The sequence below is a fragment of the Nematolebias whitei genome, chromosome 9, assembly GCF_014905685.2.
Source record: "Nematolebias whitei isolate Nwh7 chromosome 9, NemWhi1, whole genome shotgun sequence".
NCBI lineage: Eukaryota > Metazoa > Chordata > Actinopteri > Cyprinodontiformes > Rivulidae > Nematolebias > Nematolebias whitei.
The window spans coordinates 46,538,854-46,563,980 of record NC_056506.1 but is presented as its reverse complement, the minus strand read 5'-3'; the positions used below and the strand labels follow the sequence as shown (position 1 = coordinate 46,563,980).

General features: G+C 42.5%; 2 protein-coding genes across 10 annotated transcripts in view; one reads left to right on the top strand and one right to left on the bottom strand.

Moving 5' to 3' along the window:
- LOC119415248 (enhancer of polycomb homolog 1) overlaps window positions 1-19,169 on the top strand; it is a 30,360-nt gene extending 11,191 nt beyond the window's left edge. The window contains exons 2-14 of the mRNA XM_037682417.1: window positions 5,174-5,333; window positions 7,852-7,997; window positions 8,121-8,327; window positions 9,651-9,799; window positions 10,001-10,148; window positions 10,412-10,573; window positions 12,674-12,763; window positions 13,030-13,178; window positions 13,256-13,662; window positions 17,293-17,405; window positions 17,493-17,628; window positions 18,270-18,633; window positions 18,900-19,169. Coding sequence (XP_037538345.1) covers window positions 5,174-5,333; window positions 7,852-7,997; window positions 8,121-8,327; window positions 9,651-9,799; window positions 10,001-10,148; window positions 10,412-10,573; window positions 12,674-12,763; window positions 13,030-13,178; window positions 13,256-13,662; window positions 17,293-17,405; window positions 17,493-17,628; window positions 18,270-18,633; window positions 18,900-18,972 — 2,304 coding nt within the window. The 3' untranslated portion in view covers window positions 18,973-19,169. The remainder of the gene's footprint in view (window positions 1-5,173; window positions 5,334-7,851; window positions 7,998-8,120; window positions 8,328-9,650; window positions 9,800-10,000; window positions 10,149-10,411; window positions 10,574-12,673; window positions 12,764-13,029; window positions 13,179-13,255; window positions 13,663-17,292; window positions 17,406-17,492; window positions 17,629-18,269; window positions 18,634-18,899) is intronic.
- A 4,534-nt stretch (window positions 19,170-23,703) lies between these two features.
- Window positions 23,704-25,127, bottom strand: part of LOC119414807 (arylsulfatase I) — an 11,225-nt gene continuing 9,801 nt past the window's right edge. For 2 of the 9 annotated variants that reach the window (XM_037681925.1, XM_037681928.1), the window contains 2 exons: window positions 24,211-24,321; window positions 23,704-24,135 (listed from right to left, as the gene is read on the bottom strand). In XM_037681925.1, coding sequence (XP_037537853.1) covers window positions 23,704-24,135; window positions 24,211-24,321 — 543 coding nt within the window. Of the gene's footprint in view, window positions 24,136-24,210; window positions 24,721-24,892; window positions 24,908-25,127 lie in introns of all 9 variants that reach the window. The other 7 variants (XM_037681929.1, XM_037681930.1, XM_037681920.1 and 4 more) reach the window with 7 other exon arrangements.

Here is a 25,127-nt window from a genome sequence, read left to right as displayed (position 1 = left end):
TGTTTTCTAGATAAATGAGACCAAAATAGAACCGTTTGGTTTAAATAAAAACTGTATGTTTGGAGAAACAAAAACACTACATTCCTGCATAAGAACCTTATCCCATCTGTGAAACACTGTGGTGGTAGTGTCTTGGTTTGGGCCTGTTTTGCTGCATCTGGACCAGGATGGCTTTATCGTGGATGGAACGAAGAATTTTGAATTGTATCAGAGAATTCTAAAGGAAAATGTCAGGACATCTGTCCATGAAGTGAATCTCAAGAGAAGGTGGGTCATGCAGCAACACCAAAGAATGGTTCAAGAAGAATAAAGTTGATGTTTTGGAATAGCCAAGTTAATGTCCTGATCTTAATCCAATCCAAATGTGGAAGTACCTGAAGCAGCAGTTAATGTGAGAGAACCACCAACATCCCAGAGTTGAAGCTGTTCTGTACGAAGGAATGGGCTCAAATTCTACCAAGCCGGTGTGCAGGACTGATCAACAGTTGCCAACCAAGTTCAGGCAGGTCATCTGGACTGTTTCTTTTTTTGTTGTTGTTGCTGTTGCCGTTTCGTCCTTCATCCAAATGACTTAATCAAAGGGGAGGGGGTGGGTCCCAGAAGTCAACTTATCACCAGCAAACTGGTTGGTCCACTGTGTGGGTTTGCTGCTTGTGGGACTCGGTTTCTTTATGGCTCCTCGGATTGATGAAGTCCTTTGGATCAAGGATGAAATGTCTCAAAAAAAAAGAAAAAACTATCCAGATGACCTGACTGAACTTTGGATTTTCTACCTAGATTATTGAGCATGAACTTTGAAGTTACCAGAAACATTTAGTTGCAGTTATTACAGCACAGGGGGGTCACACCAGATACTGAAAGCAAAGGTTCACATACTTTTGCCACTCAACAGATATGTAATATTTGATCATTTTTCTTTATAAATAAATAAATGACCAAGTTTAGTATTTTTGTTTCATTTGTTTAACTGGGTTCTCTATCTTCTTACAGGAGTTTTGTAAAAATTTGATGATGATTTAAGTCATTTATGCAGAAATGTAGAAAATTCTGAAGAGTTCACAAACTTTAAAGCGTCACTGTATCAGAGTCAGAGATTCTTTGTCGTTCACATCACGTGGTGCATGCAGTGGAACGAAATTATGTACACAGGGTCCCAGTTACATCAAACACTTGCAAAAATATCAAGTATGTGAAAGTCAGACCAGGTTTTGTTAAACAAGAGACTGAAGTCTGATGAACAGATGCTGGAATTATTAAAAACTAAAACAAATTCAGTGAGTGCCTGTTTTGGTGATGAGTGAATGAGAAACGGGTACAAAAGTTTTAGCAGCTTCTAAGTTGATTGTTAGTGTCAGTTGATATGGAAGCACACCAGAGTAAAATAAAGTTGTCTTCTTGAATGGATGTGAAGTTTGCTCAGCACTTCTCTTGTAGCATTAGCTAACTGATTTTATTATTTGTTTTTTTGGGGGAGGCAGGGGTGGGGGTGGGGGGTAACAAGCATAGTTTACAAAGCAGACTGGTTGACAGTGTGTCTCTGTTAAACTGACACCATGTACATTCAGTTTGACTCGTTTACGGTCTTGCCTTCGCTCAGCACAAATAACCCGTCTTGCCGTCACCTTTTATTTCTCTTTAACAGCCTCGGGTAAAACAAACCTAGTTTCTGGGAACCCTGAATACTAGAAGAGCCTGGTTGTTGGCGGTTCAGTCCCAGTACGAGTTAAAGGCTCGAACTAAACCGGATTGTTCAAACGATGCTCCGTAAAGCAGTCGGACAGCCTTCCAGCCTGTTTCTCTGATACACCCCCGCTTTGTAAACGTCACAGCTTCAGGCTGTTTTCATGCACGTGGAAGGTACATTGGGTTCAATCAAATGTTGGTGGAAGAAACGGAAAAAGATGTAAAATTTCCCTCTGTTTGTGCTCTGTAGACGGGTCACATTCAGTTGTAAAAGGAGAGGACAAATGTGGAGGATCTAAGACAGGCCCCCGGACCGGGATTTGAACTAGTAACCTGCTCACTGAGAGGCAGCAGCTCTAAATAAAATGAAGCTTAAGATCTGTTGAGTATAAATAAATTGCTATGTGTCATCATTGAATGTTCCCGTACAAAAACAAAATGGGCACCCGGGGAGCAATTCGTGTCCTGCTCAGACGCCATGAGATGTGCAATGACCGGGGATCAAACCCAGGACCTTCGGGTCCCGAGTTGGCTGCCCTGCCTCTACACCATCTTGGCCCCTAATGTAACCTACTACAAAATATTTGATGCCTTTTTAAATGAGCTATAACTTCCAAAACTTGTGACAAGGTGTCTTCAGCTTGGAAAATTGCAGCAAGTATGCAGTAGTTGTCTTGGTTTTTATTAGTACTATTATTTTGGTATTTTATTGTAAATTTTATTACACTTTTTATTAAACTCAATTTTATTTCTTTCATCATATTTTTATCTATGATGTTGTAATTCTTGTCAAGCACTTTGGTCAGCTGTCGTTGTTTTTTTTAAAATGTGCTATATAAATAAACTTTGAATTTAATTCATCTGGTTTCAGCTTCCTCTATTCCTCTTTTGAGCTAGCTAGTATTGCGTGCAGCTAATTGGCATTACGCCAGTACCGGTGGGGGGGTGGGGGTGGGGGTGCAGTTCGGTTAGGTAGTTAGGCACGCTCTCTCCTGTTAATGGGGCGGTGTGCCCCGCTTGTATAATGGTAGGGGGAACACTGATTATTTACGTCATGAAATTAGCATATCATGATACAATTTATTTTCCCGGGCAAGCTTTTTTTTACCGGTATTGTCGTGAACGATATATGGCCCAGCCCTACTATTTACAGATATTAAATGATAATCCTCCCCAGCTGCGACACCTTCTTTGTTAGTAAGCGTGTGTCAAGCAGCAGAGAGGGGCTGTTTGTTTGTATTCAACAAGGGAGGAGAGACGTGAAGTTGGCTGCGCAGACGGACAGAAAAAGAACTACTGTACACTAGGAATGTGCGATTTAAACGGTACACGGTAGAAACTATAGACATTTAGCCTACGATAGAGATCTGTCTTCTACCAGCTAACCGCAGTAATGCCGTTTCTGATGTAAAATCAGAGTTTTCAGTTTAATCATTACTTTTTGTAGTTGAAAACTGCAGAAGTGGTGTTCAAGTGTAAAATCAGAGCTGTCAGATTTAGTCGTTACTTTTTTTGAGCTGAAAACTGTGCGCAAGTGGCGTTAGTCTTTTTTTCGAGAGCTAAGTAGCGAAGCTACAAGCTAACTACAGCCGGCTTGCCGTAGTGTTGCCGTATTCTGACGCATGCGCAAAACGCCGTGTTCCGTCGAAAGTTTTGTTGTTTTTTTTTTCCATCGAAAGTTAAAGTCAGCGTTGGTCAGCTTTAGAGAAACCTGCTCTCTGATCGGTGAAAAGAACGCTGTGTTGTGTGATTTTACTGCGAGACCCTCTGGTCAAAGCCACAGACCCATTTTGTGTCAGCTCTCCATTAAAGCTGAAGGCGTCGCCCACTAGAGGTTTGGAGGGTGAAGTGTTTCAGTTGCTGCTCTGTTGCTGTTCATTTCTTAAGACTGGAAACTTAAGAGTTAACATATTTTTTTTGTTTAAAACATGAGGCTAAAACTACATTTGATATATTCTGCACTGTTTTGCACTACAAGCAAGAAGCCTAATACTTGATTTATTATTTAAAAACTCTCTGGACCTAGTAGTGGAATTTTCTTAATTCAAAATATGATGGCAAAAGGACACCCTATGCTTTTTGTTTTTGCTAGTTTTATACCAAAAACATATCGCGATATATATCGTTATCGCCACCTTTCACGATACATATCGTGATATGAATTTTATGCCGTATCGCACATTCCTACTGTACACAGATTTTCAAATCCTACAGTGAATGGTAGTGCCACATTAATAAAGTAGCTTGTCATTGCTAAAGACACGGTCCTTTCTTTAGCTGTCTTGTTAGCCTCTAAGGACCACGTCTTCAGCGATAAAAGCTGCTGCTTTATTAATGTGTCGCTACCTCTGTTCCTCTCATGAGGCACAGCATGGGTACGAGTTTCGTACCATAGTTTGTTTCAGGGAAGGAGGGTGGGAAAACTTCACAGCCGGAGCTGCAGCACGAAGTTGAACACACTCTTCATGCTCTACTTTATAGTCTGTTTGAAATGGTGAAAAAGGTTTGTTGTGCTCAAGCCTTTCTTTGGGACTTGTTGTCTGTGGTTGTGCCAGGAAGGACATCCGGCGTAAAAATAATTTCCAAGTCTTTGTGTGACTTAGTTTGCTGTGGTGACCCCTGAAGAACGGAGCAGCCAAAAGAAGAAGAAAAATCTTTAGTTGGACTTTCAATTTTTTTGTATTTTTAACTGTCATATTTCTCAAATTGTGCAGTTTTCAACCAAATGATTTGAATGAAAGAGTAAAGATGTTATTTGGGTGTTAAACGTAGCATAAAGTCTTTAAAGTTTAAAAATACATTAAAGAGCCTAAGCGCATCTTATAATGTATAGAAATACACTTTTTTTTTTTTTGAGTAAGAAACATTAAAAAGTTGAGGCTAAACAGCTGATTTTATTTTATATTATAAGAATAGACATGGACAACCAATGCACACATGTGGTGTCATTTTTTTAAAATAACGCTCTTTATTTCCAACTTCGCATGTCAAAGTTTTAATGTTCTCATCTGTTCTGATCTGTTGGTGTTTTGGGTATGGTTCTCAGCTGCTACCACATCAGGTTATTGCTCAATCTCTTTAAAACTGTTGTGGTTGTGATTGTTTTTGTGTTTGATAAAAATGCTAGTCTGTGGCAGCCATCTTAAATTTTATTTCATTGGGAGAGTTTCGTTAAAATGTGTCAAATAGTTGATGGGGTATTTCGCTGCCAAATATGCACTCAGACATAAACAGGCAGTTACATGATCACCTGCTTTATATTTTTAAGAAGCAAATGTGGAAAAGAAAACTAGAGAAATTCAGTCTTCAGACATTTTTCTTTGACACATCCTGAATTGTTAAAGCACTGAATTACCAGTTTAGTCTTTAATAAACACTGCAGAATACCAGTAACTTCGCTTGGCCTGAAAACAAAGCTTTCGGTACAATGCACAAAGTCTCGGTGCTACATCTTGATTTTTCTCACCTCCATGTTCTTGTTGTTCCACAGGAACACCATCTCCAGCGGGCGATCTCGGCACAGCAGGTCTATGGCGAGAAGCGGGACAACATGGTCATTCCGGTCCCAGAGGCGGAGAGCAACATCACCTACTACGACTCCATCTACCCTGGGGACTTCAAGATGCCAAAGCAGCTGATTCACATACAGCGTGAGTGAAGCTGTGGTCAGGGAGCAGAGATGATGGCGTGTAGCAGAGCAGATTAGACGGCTCAGCTGTTTTCAGCAGGCTGCCATGATGGGGCTCTGGACCAAAGTAGAACTAAAACATCCTACTTGAGTCTTTTCTGTTTATTTCATAAAGGTCACCAACGCAGCTTCATTTAATGTTATGGTCAAACTAAAATCTATCTGGAAATCAGTGGCTTCAGGCTTACAAGTATTGTTTGTCATTTCCAGCAGCTGTTGGTCTGTTTAATGGGATGAGGCGTTTGTTTAGTGAGCTTCCACAGAGTTGTCATGCGTTTGTCAGACTTAATGAGTTTGTGAGATTGCCTCGTGCTGTATTATCAGAAGAAATGAGTTTGCTTGATTGCTTAGTTCAGTGGTCCTGTCTGTGTCACAAGTAGTTGCCACAATTGTTTCTCACAGAAAAGCAATTTGCCGTACCTCAAACACAAGCACTGCTCTCAGTTTGAAGCTGAAATCACAAATGTTTGGTCCCATCAACAACTGTCTGGCTGATTCCAGGCTTTTCCTGAGGGCCAGACACTTGCAGACCAGACCTAAAAAAAGTATCTGCTTAGATTATATTAACTTTAATAGTCTAAATTTCTGTTTAGAGTATTACATTTTTAAAGTTTTTATATTTTACACGATGTGTGACGATCAGTGAATCGTAGAAAGTCTGTTCAAACTTCAGTTTCCCTGGTGTTCCACTTGTCAATAACACACTAATTTAAAGATAAACATTGTATTTTTAATTAAATTTGAGTTTATTTTAAATTCTTATGTACTGGATCTACATGGGGTTGGCAGCTTTTTAAAAAAAATGTTTTTTCTCAGCATCTTTGCTCTGAGATATCACTGCTGAGCTTAAAACTAATAATTCTGAGACTGGACTAAGTTTTTCTATAAAGGGCAGTGTTTCCCCTAGGTCAGGGGTGCCCACATTTTTTCAGCATGTGAGCTACTTGACCAAGTCAAAGTGATCTACCCCGTTTACACGGGGACAACCTCTAGAAACGTTAGTGTTTTTTTCAATATTTATTTGGGGGTAATAAACAAAACGAGCGGGTTTACACAAAAAACACTGGTTTCCATGTCAGTCAAGTTGACTGATGAGAAATTATGAACTATAGTCCTGTGGCTTTAAAATTATAGTATCCGCATGAGGGAAGAGGCATTACTGTATTACGCGCCACTAGCTTAGCGCTACGTCGGAGCTGATGGGTGGGGTGGCAGGGCGCTCGGTTCTGTTGACGGGGCGGGTGCGGCGCCCCGTTTATATAATGGTAGGGGAAGCACTGAAATGTATAGATTTGAATCTTACCAGAATGTTCTTAACTCAAACTAGGCGACTGAAAAGAAGCGCTCTGACAGTTGGACGAGTTCTGTTGGTTTGTATTACATCAGCACTGATGCAGGCCCTGATGGTGTGAGGCATACTTTCTATGAAACAGTCTGGTCAAACTGTGAGAGCTCATAGTTCAGACGCTGCTCAGCTTTGGGAACTTGTTTTTGTGACTAAAAGTTGATTCAGTGACAATATTTAAATGTCATTTACCTGAAAGGTAAATGCCCATGCAGGTAGTGTCCTAGTCCATTCCAGTTATGAGATGACAAACTTTGCAATTAGGTCTGAAATTCATCCAAACTAGTCTTCGTCAGCAAGTGTCGATCATATTCAGAGCTTTATTCTGAGAGGAACTTTAGGAGTTGTTGCATCGCTTTGTTTACTTTAGTGAGTACAATGTGTTTAATGCAAGGGATTTCTTGTAGGATTCAAACATAATCACTTGGATTGAGTCCAAGTCTGAAGTTTAAGCACAAATGAGCATAGAGCCTTAAAGTTATACTTTCATTGAGCTCCCTTCCAAAGGGTATCCTCTGACTCAAGTCATCGTGTTTCTGTTGTTTAGAGTCGGCAGTTTTCTTTATTCCCTCAGCGCCTCAGCTGTCAAGCACTTTTATTCTGTTCTGTAATGTGCCTGACAAACATCAGAGTAAGACCTGTTTGCAGAATGGGGGGGGGCAGTATTTTACTTGTAAACCAACGTCATACTTCAGCAGTTTTATTAGTTTTCACAGAAAACTGTTTTGGAATGTTGCAGTCATCATATTTGAGATTTGCAGCGCTGAAAACTTTTTTAGTGGCGTAAAATGAGGCTTTTCAAGTTCAAGTTGTGCAATCTTTTCCTGCGAGCTCATGAGTAAAAGGTTCATCAAATAGAATCATTGTTAAATGTTGTTTTGCATATTAAATGATGGTTTGGCCTATTTTTGTTTTTATTTTTTCCAATAATTTCTGCTTTTATTAGTTAAATGACCACGAAAGTCATTACGCTTAAAATATATATTTTTGTGAACAAGTAGTACAAAATTAAAACAATATTTGCTTCAAATCTGTTTTTTATTTGGTCTAAAGTGACTTTAGAGCTCTTTTAATCTAAAGCTTGATTTCTGCGATCAGTGCCTTCAGTGTCAGCTGACCTGTGGTTCTCCTGTAGCTTTCAGCTTGGACACAGAGCAGCCAGACTACGACCTGGACTCAGACGATGAGGCTTTTGTCAACGAGCTGAAAAAGAAGATGGACATCAGCTACCTTCAGTTTGAAGAAATGATCGACCGGCTGGAGAAAGGCAGCGGACAGCAGGTATCTGCTCCCAAACACATTACTATGAAACAGTTTGTGAAAGTTTTAGGAATACAGTGAGTTATTTGTCGCCCCCACTGTTGCGTAACTTTTACTAAAACATCTCTTGGTTGTACCGTCCAGCTTGTGAGTCTTCCTGAAGCCAAACTTCTGCTGAAGGAGGACGACGAGCTCATCAAGGAGGTCTTTGACTACTGGAGCCGCAAGAGGAAAAGCAGCAAAGCTAACTCCCTCATCCCCACCGTGAAGCAGGAGAAACGGGACGGCTCCAGCACCAGTGACCCCTACGTGGCCTTTCGACGACGCACCGAGAAGATGCAGACAAGAAAGGTCCGTCTTTTTCTTTCTTTCTGCTGTGTTCAGCTGGATTCTTGCCAAATTTTCCCATGTTTTTAGGTCTGTTTTTGCACAAGTTGAGATATCTGTGCACTTTGTAGTGTAGTGGTTTCCAAAGGATCTGTTTCATGTAGGTTTGGTGTTTGTAAACGAGCTTGTTCCTTTGTCTAAGAATCCACGCTCGGTGATTAAATTTCTCTGCCTTTTGTGAAGACGAACTGGTTCAGAAGGATCCAGTTTGTTGTGTTGTGAACGTTGTACCTGAATGTGACAGTACATGAGCACGTTGCTGTACTGGTTGATCTTCTGTGCCAGCACTGTACAGTCGAACCCCCCCCCCCCCACCACTACCCTCAAAACCATTTTAAATAGTAATATCAATAATCACAACAAACTGCTGATGTGCTTTTGAAGAATACATCTGCCACCAAGTGGTCATCTGAAGAACTTCGCACTGACTTTCTGATTTATATTTAAAAAAAAAAAAATATATATATATATATATATATTTTTTTTTTTTATTTATTTATTTTTTTTTTAACACAACTAGCCTAAGAGACTCAAATGGAAATATTCAGTCCCCTCTAAAACCACAACAATGAGTTTAAAATGAAGCGATCAAGTTCTTGATTCAAGTAGAAACAAACGCCATGTGTACATCACGAGTATTTTTAACACTAGCTGCTTCATGTTCAAATGTTTCCTGCTTGTTTATGGATTTTCTTATGAATTTGCGTAATGACAGGTCTAGCGTTGTTTTCATAAGTTTGATTTGCTGCCAGCAGAAACACTGAAGGAACAAAAAGGCGTTAATGGAAATGTGCTCATTAAAAAACTGAAGGGAAAAAATAAACTGCTAAACTTGAACAAAATTTTAAGAGGGAGAGAAACAGTTTAAAACCAAATGGTTAAGTTTCAACAGGCTTGGAAGATAAAACTTACATAAGTGAAAAGTTTCTTGTTGTGACCCAGTCGCTGTCATGGGAGGTGATTTACTGATGAGTGAAGGTTTTCAGCTCGTTAGAAATAATTTATTAGTGAATAAACTATTTTTTTTTATGGTGAACATCTTTTGACTTGTAAAAAGTTAAAAATATTTTGTTCGTCTCTCATAAAGCTGAAAGTTCACACATCACTGTTCAAAATTCTGTAAATGTTTAGAAAACAAAAAAATGTTGAGTATATTCAGTTATCATAAACCAGATTTTAATGTTTGGGTATTTTTTTATTCTAAATAAAACGGTTGTGACTCGATGCACTCCTCAAAACGTTTGTCCTTTGACTGATAAAATAATTTTCCTTCATTTGTTCATTCAGAACCGTAAGAACGATGAGGCGTCCTACGAGAAGATGCTGAAGCTCCGCAGGGATCTGAGCCGAGCCGTCACCATTCTGGAAATGATCAAGAGGAGGGAGAAGAGCAAGAGAGAGCTGCTGCACCTCACACTGGAGATCTTTGAGAAGAGGTGAGGGCTGTGCACACGGTTCTGTTGGGCCACGAATGGACCCGAAGCAGTCGGACGTATAGGGCGGTGAACGCTGTGACTGCTAAACGTTCTGAAATGGGGACAGACTCTCACCTGTGCTTTTTTTGAGTGGAAACGATTTATTTATTTATTTACAACATGGGGGGTGTTTTTAAAAACTAATGTTTTTTGTTTTCCCAGAAATGTCATGTCAGACTATGGAGGAGAGGTGATGGCAGAGGTTCTGGCTGAACGGGCGCTGGTAAGACCGCAGATCATTCCCCTGGTCCCTCTCACCAATCAGTACCGGCACCCGGACCACATGGACTCCAAAGACTACAAGTCCAAGGTGAGTTGAATAGAGCTTTGAAACGTTACTTATAAAATTGTAAAAGCTTCTCCTTCAAGTACAAAGTATAAAAAGTCAGGATTATTTATATGTTGAAGGGCAGGTTAATTTATTTATGACCTAAGCTTGACACAAATGCCTTGTTTGAAATGTAAAACTTGATTTGAATCATTTAAAGGCTCCAAATTACTGATCACTGCATTAAGGTAACGGTGTATAAACAAGTCTTCTTCAGTGGTATTTAGCATCTCGTTTCCTTCCAGCCTGAGAAGATGGAGGTTCCACGGCAAAAGAGGAAGTATGAGAAGAAGAAGGTGCTACCGTTGTCGTCAGGCGTCCCCCACCATTCAGGCCCTGCTGTGTTTAACGCCAAGGACCTGAACCAGTACGACTTCCCCAGCTCAGACGATGAGCCCTTCTCTCAGGTACAAGAACTCTACCGGCACCAACTCTGTCAAATGTTCGTTCACTACGGACTAAAGTAAAAACTTTCTACACTGATCGTAAGTGACTCTGACCATTGCAACACAGGCATGTTTCGTTTCACTGAATTGTGTTTATCAGAGGACAAGTCAGGTCCTCTGGATAGATTCTTCCAGAGGACTTAACCTGGTTAGATTCATCTACCTGGATTATTGAGCATGCATCAGGATATCTTCTATGCCAGGTTCAACAACACTTCAACTGCAGTGGACTGGACCTCCAACAGCCCTAACCCTACTCAGTGAGTGTAGGGTTGTTTCCATCCTAACATTCATCCAAAGAAAGCCTGATGGGCTCACGGGGCGAGTGCTGAAGGAGAGTGCAGCCCTGTTAGGTCATGTGGTGGCACAGCTCTTTCAGCTGTTTTTGACATCCAGCTTTGTCCCAAGGAGACAACCATTATCTCTGTTCTTAAAGACTTGTGCAAAAGCCATGAATGATTTTAGACCTGTGACACTCACCTCCATCCTCTGCAACTGCATGGAGCAGGTGGTGGTAGAGGAGCTCATTACCATGGTGGGGAGCGTCAATCATTTTACCTACAGGCTGCAGCATGAGGGTCGTGGATGCCAATCTAACCCTCCTGGGTACCGTGGCAAAGCACCTGGACTCCTGCTACTCGTATGAGGATTTTATTTATGGATTTTTCATCTGCCTTCAATACAGTAAAAATAAATGACCTTCATTGCTGTAAAGTACTGCAAATAAATACATGTTTGGTTTTATGGATTAAGGATTTTTCAACAAATAGACCCCAGCATGTCGAGGTCAATGGTTTTAAATTTGGCAGCATTGTTTGAATACTGAGGTCCCACAAGGCTGTGTCTTGTCACCCATTCTCTTTTCCATCTAACGAAATGACCTGTAACAATAATGGACTGACGCTCTTGAAACATGCAGATGATGTGGCCTTGGTGGCCGGTTTGACTGATGAACACTCACCAACTACAAACAGGCAATTTGTGAACACCGTGGCCATCTGGTTCCGAGAGAGCTCATTAGAACTCAATACTTCTAAATCTGCACTGCGGGGGTCGCCGTGTATCAGCAACCCCCCATCCTCTCACGAGGTCATGAAGTTGGAGGGGCAGGTGGTGGAACAGGTCAATGCCTTTAAACGCTTAGGTACTGAGATCGACTGCCACCTGTCCTCACAACACGCATAGCACGACAGCGCTCGTTTCTCCTGAGAAGGCTAAAAGGTTTCAAGGTCAAACAGGACATTCTGATTATAGTGTACCGGCCACTCATCAAGCCAGTTCTTACCTTACATTCATTATCTTGTCATGGTACAACTTCCTTACAGAAAATAATATAAAAAACCTGACCAGAATCTGCAAACAGGCTCATCGGTACCCCTCAAATATATCTCAGAACTTTATAGTCGTGCAGTACAAAGCTGCATCACCCTTCACACACCCCTTCACCAGTTATTTCAGCTCGACGATTTTCTGTTAGTCTGTGTGACAAAGTTTTTTGAAACTTGGATCTAGGGTTGTGGATCTCTGGTCTGATGTGTATCTGGACACGCTGACACATTAAAGATGCTCGAGCAGCTCAAACACAAAACTATTCACCCTCAATCTGCACATTCATACAAATCACTTTATTTTCACGTCCCTAAGGCGCCTCATCTCATCAACGCAGAGCTGCTTTTTTTTACCATGTCAACTCATTTGTTATATTTAGTTGTAAATCTTTAAGCTGTAGTATCATCACTTTGTGTACAATTATACTGTGTGATGAGACTGAGGCAGTGTGATGCTGCAGATTATTTCCCAGGGTACTTGTTGCTTGACATGTCTCAGAAGATGATGATTTATTGTCCTGTCGGCTTTAATCTAAAGCAACAAAGCAGAAATTTGCTGCACTGCAGACGCTAAACTTTTCTCCAAACTTCTACCAGAGTTGTGATTTTAGAGGAAATAAATGTCCTCAGCTCAGTGTCCTGATATGTCCATTCAGGGTTCCAGAACCAGACGGCAGTTATACATTTTCCTCTCTGACTGAACTTACTGACCTTTGACCTCTCCTGTCTGCAGCTGCACTCGGGCTCTTCGGAAGCAGAGGAGGAAAACGACCCAGATGGTGCCTACGCCTTTCGCAGGAAGGCGGGCTGCCAGTACTTCGCTGTAAGCAGTAACTCTCGACTCGCTCGGTTTATGACAAAACCTGTTGCGTTGTAATAAAATTTGATTATAGGGGCGAGTTCGAGAGAGCAATGCCCCATCGCAGTGAAAGGTTGTAACTGCTGACAAGCTTTGTGGTTGTAGCTTTAACAAGTCTGACGCAGGACTAAGCTCGAGTTTGAGGCCTTCACTGACTCAAATGATCGTTGTCGATCTTTTCAGCGGTCGTTGTTTCACAAGGATGAGGATGGTGTTCTGTCTGTCCACAGGCTCGCCAGGATCTGCTGGGGAGTTGGCCGTGGTGCGGCCCCCGGGAGGGCGGATTGACAGGAGATCGTTTTCGCTACAGTCTCACCACGCTCACTGTGCCACGCCGATGCCTGGGCATGGCTCGGCGACGCGTGGGCCGAGGCGGCAGGTCTGTCAACGGCTCATTTGTTTCTCAGGACTTAAGACGAGAACGTGTCACTGAATCTTACGGTGCTGTGTTTGCAGGGTGTTACTGGACCGGGCGCACACGGACCACGACGTGTTGGGCGGACTGGATCCAGAGACGGTCGACCTTCCGCTGTCCGCTTCTCCTCCTCCTTCAGCTACTTCACGCTCACTGGCCTCCGACAGGTTCGCCGGTACCTCAGAAACAAATACCTCGAACAGAAGTCCCCCCTCTGACCCCCCGTCCTCTCCCTCCTCCACGGACCTCAGTCAGATACTGTTGAATATAAAGTCGTGCCGATGGAGGCACTTCAGACCACGGACACTACCACTACACGAGCTGGACAACGCCCACCCTCTGTTCAGGAGGATCAGTCGTGGCGTGAAGCGCCCGCTCTCCGCCTCAGCCGGGGGACAGTCGATGGGGCGGCAGCGCCCGGCGAGGCCTGTCCCCACACCCTCTGCTGGTAAGTGATTAAACTGCCTTTAAACAACACGAATCATTTTAACCCAATTCACGTTGAGCAACTTTTGCCAACACACAAATGGTGGTAACTTGGTCAGAATGAAGCTGATGTGGTTTGTTTAAAACTTTTCTTTTCTAGACGGGGTGTTTTTATTAACCTCACCAGAACTCGTTCGCGTTGTGAAAGTTTTATTTTCTGTTGCAAAGTCTCACCTCCCCCACCCAGCCCGGTCCCTGAGGCGTCAATTAAAGCTGGGTTTGATAAATACATTCATGGAATGAGCTGGGTCTGTCGGCGCGGCGCTGCATACGGACTAAATGCCTCCGGTCCCGGGTGGTTCTGTTCGCCTCAGCCTCGTCACAAACCTCGTTTTCTAATGCATGAAAAAGTTTGCTTATTGATTTCTTCTGAAATGATTAATCTTATTTTTGAAACGGCACAACGATGAAAACACTAATTTAATGAACTAAAGTTATTTTTTTTATTTTTTTGAGACACTAGTCACGGTTTTTAATCTGCTGTGAGAAAAATAGATTTTTATAAATAAGGATGAATTATGAATGTTTCCAGAGGTTATTATTTAACTTTGAGACAAAGTTAGAGCTTTGAAATAAAGTTATTTGTACACAAAGACCATAAAATAACGCAGTGAGGCAAAAAGCTGCTTAACATAAAATTTGAAAATATATTTTTTTAGGCAGTAAAAAGTCTAAAGACTTGAGATAATGTTTGTTCTCGAGGTGAAAATCAGACGTGAACAACAAGGAGGATGCTCAAGTTTAGTTTTTTTACGTGAAGTACTTGCCGCCGTACACGTCACACCGCCGTATGAATTTGAAATATGAAATTTATGCAAAAAGGTGCAACTTAAACGGTGAAAAATATGGTAATTATTTATTTAGTACTTCTCATAAATTTCTTCTATTACAAAAAAAATGTTCATATGTGAGTTTAGCTTCAGTCTAAAAAAGTTGAGTCTTGTCCAAGCGTGGACAAACATTTTAACCAAAAATACAGTAAATGTTCTATTTTTCTTCAAGTAAATATTTAAAAGGTAACAAATATTTTGAACGTGATTAAATTAGTTATATATGTGGCTCTTTTTACGGTGAAAAAGTTTAGGAATTTAAGAAAGTTAGATCAAAGTAAAGTTTAGTGTTTCATTTACTTATTTCATGAAAAGCTTTTTTTTATCATGAAGACTTAAATTAAGAATGATGTTACAGTGAAAATGTTTTTAAGTGATTTGTAGATTATAATTTTGGTGTTTTTTTGTCAAAACTTTATTAATGGGTTATAAAATGAGGCATGTTGGACGAGCTAATGATGCCGACGTCTTGGTTTAGTAACGACGTCGGTTTTACTTGCAGACTTGGATCATTTATCAGTTTCTGTTTGTCTCGTTCCGTTTATGGCACACGTGAGCACTCTGGTGACATTTAGGGTTGTTTGAAACTTAGCGTCTTATTTTCATCTGTCCTCTGTTCACCCGCTTCTTTAATCATCCGCCCCTAAACCCTCGGCCGTGTCTGTTCTGGTCCAACCTGCAGTAAAGGTGGTGTCTCGCTGGGCTTTGAGTAGTTCATGACGGAGTCCCTGGAGTGTCTCATTCTCTACTTTTTTTTGTTTGTTTCAAAAATGTTCTGCAGCAGAATAAATTATAAACTCCAAGCCAGAGTTAAGTTTAATAAGTCCTGCACACAAACTGCCAAGAACACGGACCCACAGCCTGATGGGTCGTTCAGTGAGAACACGGCTGAAAGTTTTTTCCCATCAGTCACTGCTCCGTGAGATGCGCCTGAAGAGTGACTTTGTTCAGAAGGAGTCTTGTTGCCATTTGAAAGGAAAACCCCTGAAAAGTCTGAGCTGCTGAATGTGGCAACAGTGGACCCTGCAGTCAATCCTCTACTCTTGGTTCTGACTTGTTGCGTGCAGTGAATCAGTAAAACTTCTAATGGTTTAAGTTGGAGAACACTAAAATACTGTTGTGGGTTCAGAGCCCGATTTGTGTCTGAAACTGCCTGAAGGGACGTTTCAGATGCGTCTTAGTTTTATTAGTTAAATTCTCTTTTCATAGACTGCACTAATTTATCTGTTTTATATAATCACCATAATTCTCGGACTACAGAACGCATCAGTCTCTAAGCCGCACATATTAAATATAAGCGAAGTCATAATTTTGAACATAAATAAGACGCTCCGTTTATTTAGCCGTGGGCATCCACCACGCATCGTCGGGATCTGTGCCCAGCGTCTCCAGCCGTGTGCAGCTTGTTGTCGTAAAGAATCGGCCTCCAGGCTGCATGATCATAAGTCTTCATGAAGCTTTGCTGTCTGACTCATGGTTACAACCATTATACCTTCAAAATGAACACAATAACTATCTAAGCATAATCACTTGTCAGAACGGTGCCAAGCACCTACGTAACCGAAATTATTTCAACATTATATACTGTAAATATTACCCAGAAGTCTTATCGAGGTCATGTGACCAGAAGTCAAATGGTACCAGTAAAATACGGTAAATATTTAGTAATTGAATACCATTGATTTTTATTGTTAAACACTTTTGGTAACAGCTGTTTTTAAATGTACTTTCTAAATAAAGTTGATGTGATTTCTCCTCAGCCCTGCTCATGTGAGCAGGAGGAACGGCCCCTCGTCTCCTCCGCTCCGTTCAATGCCCCCCGTTTAAGCTTAAATGAGATATTCGTATTTAAACACATTTACCGTACACAGATTTTTAAAAACTTTTATTTGTGCATCAGTCTTGACTGACCAACTGCTTTAAAAATACATTTGACAAATTCTCCGGCGCTCGCTGAGCTCTCATGACAGAAAGGGGATGGTGGAAGAACCCCTCGCTGTTCTCCATTGTTGTTCAATTCTCTGTGTTCGGATGAGAGTTTAAAATGAGATCCTGGTATTTAAACGCATATTTAATGTACACAGGAAGAATTTTTTAATTTTTTAAATTAAAACCTGTACCAGACATGACTGCTTTGTGTCTCCAATGCCCGACCATCGACGTGTTGATGCAGAGCGTATGAGCGGCAACTCCGTTTCCTCCTTCGACAGCCGATCGCTTTTAACATGAAAGCTGCGTCGTAAGAAACTCTCCGTGCGTTTTCCATTATCGCTGAACGAGTGAACAGGTCTGTACACGAAGCGCAAAATACGGGAACGACACGGGAACAATCTGAAGAAATTAATGGATGTCTATCTTGGGGGGTGATCCTCAAAAGAACCTCATTGGTCATTCTGGTTAGATTTCTGGTCACATGATGAGAGTGGGTGGAGTTACGGTAGAGAATTTGAAACCCTGAGCAAGAGTCGTACATGTGGATACATTCACTCTGTCACAAACGCCCAAGAAGGGCGGGGTGCTGGAGCCACGAGCGCCCAGCTCTATCAAAGGAAAATGTTAGTTAGCTGCAGGAAGTTACCGAGAGACGGCAGGAAGTCTGTCAAAATAAAATATAAAAACATAACTTATGAGAATTATGAAAAATAAAACATAAATTAAGACGCTCCTGCATATAAAGTGTGCGAGGAAAAAAGTAGCGGCTTGTACACCAGCAATTACGGTAGATGTTGTTGCCAGATTTGTGACGGGACTGTGTGTGTCAGCTTTCACAGCAGATCAGTACCAGCAGCATCAGGAACAGCTGGCCTTGATGCACAAACAGCAGCTGGAGCAGATCCAGCAGCAACGAGCCAAGAGACCTGCCAACAGCTCGCAGGTCAGTCTCCGCCTCCTGCCGCTCTCTGATTGGCTGCTGGGATTACGTGTTGTTTTTTATGTAAACACCCCGCTCCTCTGCCAACAGAGCCTGGCGAAAACGTTGGACCAGACCAGCGCTCAGTTTGCCGCCTCGGCCCTCATCGCCGCCGAACAACTGCTGGCTCTGAAAACCAAGGACGAGCTGGCCCTGGGAGGCGGAGTCAATGGCGTCCTCTCCTCAGGTGCGACCACGCTCCAGACGCTCATGTTTGATTTGCTCCATCAGTTTTGTAAGATTGGCCCAGGGGATAAAAAGACCTTTAAAATGTTTACCTGCCATGAGTTTTTTTGAGAAAGGTTCAGCTCTTGGAGCGCTGCCAAACCTCAGCCCGTCATCATCATCATCATCGTCATCATCAGCCCCGAGACCTAAAACTCAGAAACTCCTGGAGTTTAAACTACGAGCGTCAAACTGTTGGAACACGCTTTAAAAAGCATCAAACGCACTGAACACTTTCATTTATTCGTAAACTGAAGCAACAGGTCTGCCCCCGAGTTATAACAACCAAAGTACGGTGATGTCGTGGTATTATTGTTCTAAAATATATTTTCTTTGACCCTGGTGGAAAGAAGCCGTCATGGAAGGTCCTGCGTTTGATACATGTTGAATATTTTTACAGTTTCAGATTTTATTCTAAATAATTTTATGGTTGTTGGGAAATGTTTTAAAAGCTGCTTTAAACATTTTACCTGAACACATGTTATTTTACTAACAAAGCTCCGACAGTTCTACTTTTTAAATGCTGCCTCTCAAACCCCTCCCCCTTTTACACCTGCTGTCCCCCCCTGTCCCTCCCCTCGCCACCCCCCCTTAACTCTTCAGGTGTCTACAAGAGCTTGCCGCTCTCGAGCACAGCGTCCCCGTCCCCCGCCGCCCCGGCTCCTCAAACCGCGATCCCGACGTCCGCCTTGCTGCACCCCTGCTCCACCACCCTCTGCTCCGCCACCAGTAACAACAACGGCACCGCCCACCCCGCCAACGCCACTAACGCCACCTCCACTCAGGTCCTGTTGGGAAACAACAGCCTCCGTCTGGGAATCCCCCCTGGGAAGCGCATCCACGCTCCCCGGACGCTGGGCACCACCATGTCGACATCCGCCTTAAAGCTCGCCCACGCCGCCACCGCCAACTGTCAGAAGCCCAAGGTCGCCACGGCCTCGGCGTCTCCTCTGGACATGGTGCCCAGGTGAGGGACTCTGCGGACTTAGAGAAACATGGAGAACCAGATTTAACTTTTAGTGTTTTCACTAAATGTTCTGACGGAGCAGGAAAAATAAAAATGAAGTTGAACCAGAAAACTAAACGATCTGCCTCCAAGGTTAAAACTCAGTTAAATAAAGTTGTGTAAAAGCTAAGGGACATGTTTACTTTGTCTTTACCACAGTCGCTTCAGATCAACTAAACAGATTTAAAGACCCTGATTCTCACCGTGGTTCTGTTTTTGCTCCACAGGGAGAACCACGAACAAGACAAGCCAGCACTGAACAGTCTGTCAGAGAACACAGTGGCCATGGAGGTCACGTAGCCCCCGCTGCTCGGCTCGGAGACGACGTGACTCATCGTTGTTGCTTTTTTTATTTTTTAGGTGCTATGCATCATTTGTTAGTCGTGAATGCAAGCGGTGGCTGAATGAGCACGGCAAGGTTGGGTTTCCATGGCAACTGTTTTGGGACTTAATTGCAATGCTCGTCTCGTACAAAAAAATTCTTCCCCCCCCCCCCCCCCCCAAAAATTTCCTTGTTTGTTACTGTTAATAAGAGATCGTCTGTAAATTCTTAATATGGCAATTATATGTACAGTACTGCATATTTGTAATATCCCCCTCGGCCCTCTTCTTGTATATAACATTACTTGAATACAGAATTGTTCATTTGTGATGTTTTGCACTTGAAATATAAAGAAAAAATACTCAAAAGAGAAAACGACAAACCGCAGCTGGTGCAGGAGCGAGTGGAGGTCGTTCCACAGAAACCGTCTCATCACGTGCATGGTGCAGAACCTGCTGTTGGATCTATTTATTGTGCCGTGTTTACAAAAACTTTGATTTTCTCCCACCATCCACGTCCATTTTCTTAGATTTTTAAAACACCGTGCCGCTCACAGGTTCCCCCGCGTCGCAGTTCGCTCGTCCGTTTACCTTCTTTATTTTTAACGACGACGTCGACGCCCTTCGACGTCGACCCGTTTCCGTAGAACCGGATCCAGACGCAGGGCAGTGGATCGTTTCGGGCTCGAGTTCGTCGGCAGGTTCATCTCCACGAAGCTCTTCCATTCGTAATATTCTTGAGACGAGTAACAAAACAACGGATGAAGCTTTCCCAGAAGACACTGCTGCTTCGTGTCTAAGCACTAATTTTATTTTATCGATTGATGCTGCTTTTATAGTTTTTCGGCGTCTCTGCTTTTACGCCAGATGCCCTCGTTTTCCTCCGTTTTCTCCCAGTCATTTTTTAAAATAAATATTTTTGTATCGCCCCCACTTGCTCATGAAAGACTTCATTCTTTTGTTACTTGTTCCTCTGAAAAAATAAACTATAAGGGAGTGAAAAAAAAATGCAGTAACTGACCGTATATCATTCCAGCTTCTATATAATAAAGAAAACGTGTATGACATTAAAAAAAAGTTTTTCTCTACTAAAAAAAAAAAAAATCAAAAAACTCCTGAAGGCTGAAAGGCCATGAACCACATGTTATCGGGTGCCTTCATTTGGGAAAAATAAAAAACCTAAAAAAATGAGCTCTCTTCTGTGAAGAGTTTGGTACTGAACAAGGCTACTTGTAGTTTCTCTTTGTCCGTACCACAAACCCAGTGCCCGTTCCGACGGCCCAGTTTGATTCATGACTTTGTTTTGTTTTTGTAGACCCTGCCACCACACGAGAAAAAAATAAAAAGAATCCTCTGAATTGTCACAAAATGAAATAAAAATCCAGGGCATTACGTTTTGAGCTGTGTTGTTGTTTCTGTCACTCGGGGTTCTGGCGTGAGGAAGAGGAGCAAACGATACAAACGCCGTGAGCTCGAGATGGTTTTCATGTCGACTGGTTCATCGCCGATGCTTCAGATTAACTGGAAATAAGAAAACTTGATGAGAAATAAGTTACTGTATAGTCTACACGACAAACCCCGTCTTTGACTTTTTAACATTTTCTGGACGAATGATTTTTTTTTTGTCGTTTTGATTGAATTTTTAGATCCAAGTGAAGTGAAGTCTGTCGGTGCTTGGAGGAGGTGTTGTGAAGGACTCTCAGCTACTACCATCAAATTATTACCACGGTATTTGTAAAGTGCACCGGATCCGTTTGGTCAAATTGGTGTGGGACCATTGTGAATCGGATCAACAACAAATGTTGATCAGTGCAGATTCAGTGATCGTTTACCGAGTGGTTTATTTTGCTAACAAACAATTTGTGTATACTTTGTACTTGGTGATACTCTAGTAAAGATTCACATGTAAGCACCTATGTAAGTTAGGTCTACGTTGAGGTGCGTTTTAAATTTAAATCTTTTATAAAATCTAAAATTCCCCGCTAATTTTAGTTTAATTCCCATCTGGAGAAATTGTTTGTATATTTGAAGGTGCAAGACGCCGTTCCCTTTACCAGTCCGCCTAATGTGCATGTTGTTGTTCTGTGTGAGGGAACCCACACGTGCACGGAGAGAACATGCAAACTCCACCCAGAAAGATCCCGGGCTGGGATTTGAACCAGGGCAAACTGCTCGCTGAGCGGCAGCAGCTCCAACTTCACCACCGTGCTGCCCCGGAGATGGAACCTTTAACACAAAGTAAAATATATATTTTTATTTTTTAGGACATTTTAGATTTAGTGCTCCCTTGGCTCAGAAATGCGCAATTAATCCCTCTGGGTTACATGATCCAGGCTTTAATTTGGGATTAAACAAAGTAGGAATACCCTGCTTAATGTATTATCTCTGGCGCCACCTAGTGGATAAATTATTTTATGCAGATTTCGTTTAAAATTCAATTTTGGATCTTTTAATATTTGACGTTTATAAACCATAATCGTGCACGCACGTGTTCATATCGGCTTTAAACGCTTTGATTCAGAACAGAAATTGTCAAACTTTAACAACAAAAACACAAAACTTTATTCACATTTATTTATTTCTCACTGAACTGGTGAAAAAATAATCTGAGAACTGGTTATTTTAAAGAGGAAAGTTTATTTAGAATGAATAAATTACTTAAATATTCCTGTTTTTCTGCAGGGGAGCATGAAAGAAGCGACTCTTATTCCTTCAGGATTATTTGCTCAGGGAGGAAAAATCCAAACATTAGTTCTTCAGGAGCTCCAACAGCTGCAGCCTTTTTTTTTTTTTTTTAGCTTTTGAGCAAATAGAGAAATATTTGGAGGTTTGGTGTCTTCTGACGGAGGGCACAAACATCTGGCTCCAGAGAAGCTTCTGATGTTCTGTAAACACTCGACGCTTCCAGGAGGCGCAGTTAGACTTGACGAGCAGGAAACCACCATCGCCGTTAAAACGTCAACTTTAATCGTCCTTAAATTTCTTTAAAAGTCAAATTTTTGAACTTTTCAAAATGTTTCTGCACTAAAACAAGTCGGACGATTTAAATTTAAACCACCAGAATCGACACAAAACGTGTTTGAAGTTTTTTCCCCAAATACAAATTATCACCAGCTGCTAAAGGCCGGGCCATTACGCTGGTTTGTCTATAGTGTTAGCAAAATATCTCCTGAACCAGTGGGCTGAACTCGGAGCACTCTGTTCGTTATCAGAGACCATTCAAGATGGCCGCCACAGCTCAGCCTCACAGCAAACCGCTGAAAAGACGCTGAGCTGAACTTTGGTGTGGTGGTAGCTGAGAGTAGCTCACAACAAACTGAGTGCTAACAGATTAACTGCTAACAGATTAACTGCTAACAGATTAACTGCTAACGGATTTACTGCTAACGGATTTACTGCTAACGGATTTACTGCTAACGGATTAACTGCTAACGGATTAACTGCTAACGGATTTACTGCTAACGGATTAACTGCTAACGGATTAACTGCTAACAGATTGTTACAAACGCGATAAGAGCCGTTTGTCGAACCTTCAACGCATCTCAAACTTAAAAAAAGAAATGCAGATTATTTCGACCATCAGAACTTTCAGAGCAGAAAATTAACATTGTCCAATTCACAGATTAATTATTAATGATGGTCTTCCTCCTGGAGGAGGCGACGCATTCCCTGCAGCTGGAGAGTTCGTTTTAATGCTCACATGATCAATAAAACATGGATCCAAAGCTGCTTCTCTTCCTTTCAAATGTTTACTCAGGTAGTTTGGACCGGAGTTTGGGGGTGACTGTCGCGGTCGGGGCTAAATGAGCCGAGGTGGATATGACGTGTGCAACAAAAGAAATGTGCACCGCCAAGAATACAGTTTTACAGACAAAAACGTAAAATGGACCCCGAAATTCAAAAGCGGTTCAAGCTAAACATCTGGTTGAGTCTTTGTGCGACGGCAGCAGAACGTGTATTACAGTAGTCCCTCGTTACTTCGTGGTTCGACAGTCGCAGACTCTTCTTGTGCGTTTTTTCAACGCAAGATTGTTCACGACACACGATTGTCAACTTTAATATGACTCACGTGATTGGGACGGTACGGAATAAAAAGTTAATGGGAAAAAAACTATATTGTAGTTTTCTTTTAATAAGCCTACACTGTAACGCAAGTCAAAAGAACTACGCTACCCAGAAGGCAACAGTGCTTCCAGCTGCTGCTTTCTGGAGGGAAAGTTTTGCAACAAAGTCGGAAATGATCGATCTATGAAGCTCACGGAACTGGCAGGAAAGTTGCAAATAATCCTGAAGCTCATTTATCCACGTGCACGTCAACCTGGACGGGGTGGTGGGCTTCATCTGCCGAACCAGAACCGGGCCCGACCGGAACCGAGCTGCTGTGTTCTGCAGAGCTGGTGAGTACTCGTATAAACCTTGGCAGTACTGTGCAGTATGAGGTTAAAATGACGTCGGTTTAAGAGATTAGAACATTGTAAGAGTGTGGGAAGAGTTTATAAAACCTAAAAATATAGAAGTACTAAAATAAATAGGAGTTCCTACTTGGTGGTTTTCCACCCATGGGGGGGAGACGTAACCCCCGTGATAATGGAGGGACAACTGTAGTTGAACTCTGAGCCTCCGTTGGTCTCCAGCAGTCGGAGAGGACTCCTTCAGAACGAGTCCATCCTGACTCTTCAAGGCGACTGTCCCCTCGGCGTCTCCGGCTCCTCAGATCCGGTTCGACATCATCCCCGTGTTCAGTTTGAGGAAGAAGGACTTCAGTTTGCACAGCCGACAGTTCTTCTTCTTCTTCTTCCTCCTCTTCCTCTTCCCGCTCCGCTCCTTCTTATCAGCTCCTGGATGGTTTCCCTCCTCCTCCTCTTCGTCGGCCCAGGGGACCCAGGCTCCCGCGTGCCGTTTCGGATCGGCCCGCGGGTCGTTGGGCGGGAAGTAAACGGGCACGGCTGTTTGGTTGTAGTAGGCGAGGCGGGCCAGCAGCTGCTGGACCACATCTGGCCGCTGGTCCGCCAGGTCCTGCCTCTCGTACGGGTCGGCTGTGATGTTGAAGAGCCAGACGGTTTTTGGAGGGACCGAGGACTCGTCCTGTGACGGCACGGAGCGCTCCAGGTTCCACCAGTGGCCCAGGAGGGTGGGAAGAACCTGCAGAACAGAACCCGGGGTCACTTCAGCTCGTTACGAACTTAAAGCAGAACATTTACCGGAGCGTGCTGGTACCTGCACCGGGACCCAGTCTCCATGTCCTGGATCTCCTGTCAGCAGCTTCCAGTCTCCGACCCGGATGGCCGCCTGCACCGATGTGTCCCACACCGAAGACCGAGGTCCGGACTGAGCTTTGGGGCGTGGTGTTCTGGACCGGGACATGTTGTGGTTCTGGACTAATGTCTGCCTGGACTTTAGCTTGAGCTTCGTCTTTGATTTTGTCCGAGTCTGAGACAGGTTCTGGTACTGTAAGGTGGTCCGCTTGGACTTTGACTTCTGACGAGCGGTACCAGAGATCGACGAAGAACCACTGGACTGGATCTTTGGTCCATACCGGAGCTGGGCCTGGTGCTGAACGTGAGCTTTGGGTTTGGGTGCTGGTTCTGACTTCACTTTAGGAGCTTTGGTCTTTTTGGACTTTCCAGCAGAACTTAAAGATTTCTTTGAAGGCTTCTGGATGGTCTTTAATTTGAACGTGGACTTCTTGTGTTGTTTCATCTTCAGAACTCTCTTCTTCTTCTTCGACTTTTTATTCGTTGCTTCTTTTGACGTTTTCAACGACAAATGTAAAGATAAAAACAAAAAAACAGAAATGTTTACCAAAATACCAAAGTCCATGCTCAATAATCCAGGTATACAATCCAACATTTTTCAGTCAGGTCATCTGGACAGTTTTTGTTGTGCTGAAACGTTTCACCTTCCATCCAGAAGACTTCATCAGTCAAGGAAACGCACAACAAAACTGATCAGTTTTGTGTTTTACTGTATGTATTTTTTATTTTTAGCCAGCCGTGTTGCAGTCACTGTTCAGAAAAAAAAGCATGTATTTGTATATGTCACTGGTACGTATTTAAGTTATGAATGTAAGATTATGTAAGTGGTTAAGGAGTGGGAATTTTGATAAGTTTATACTTCTACCCACTCCCTTGAAT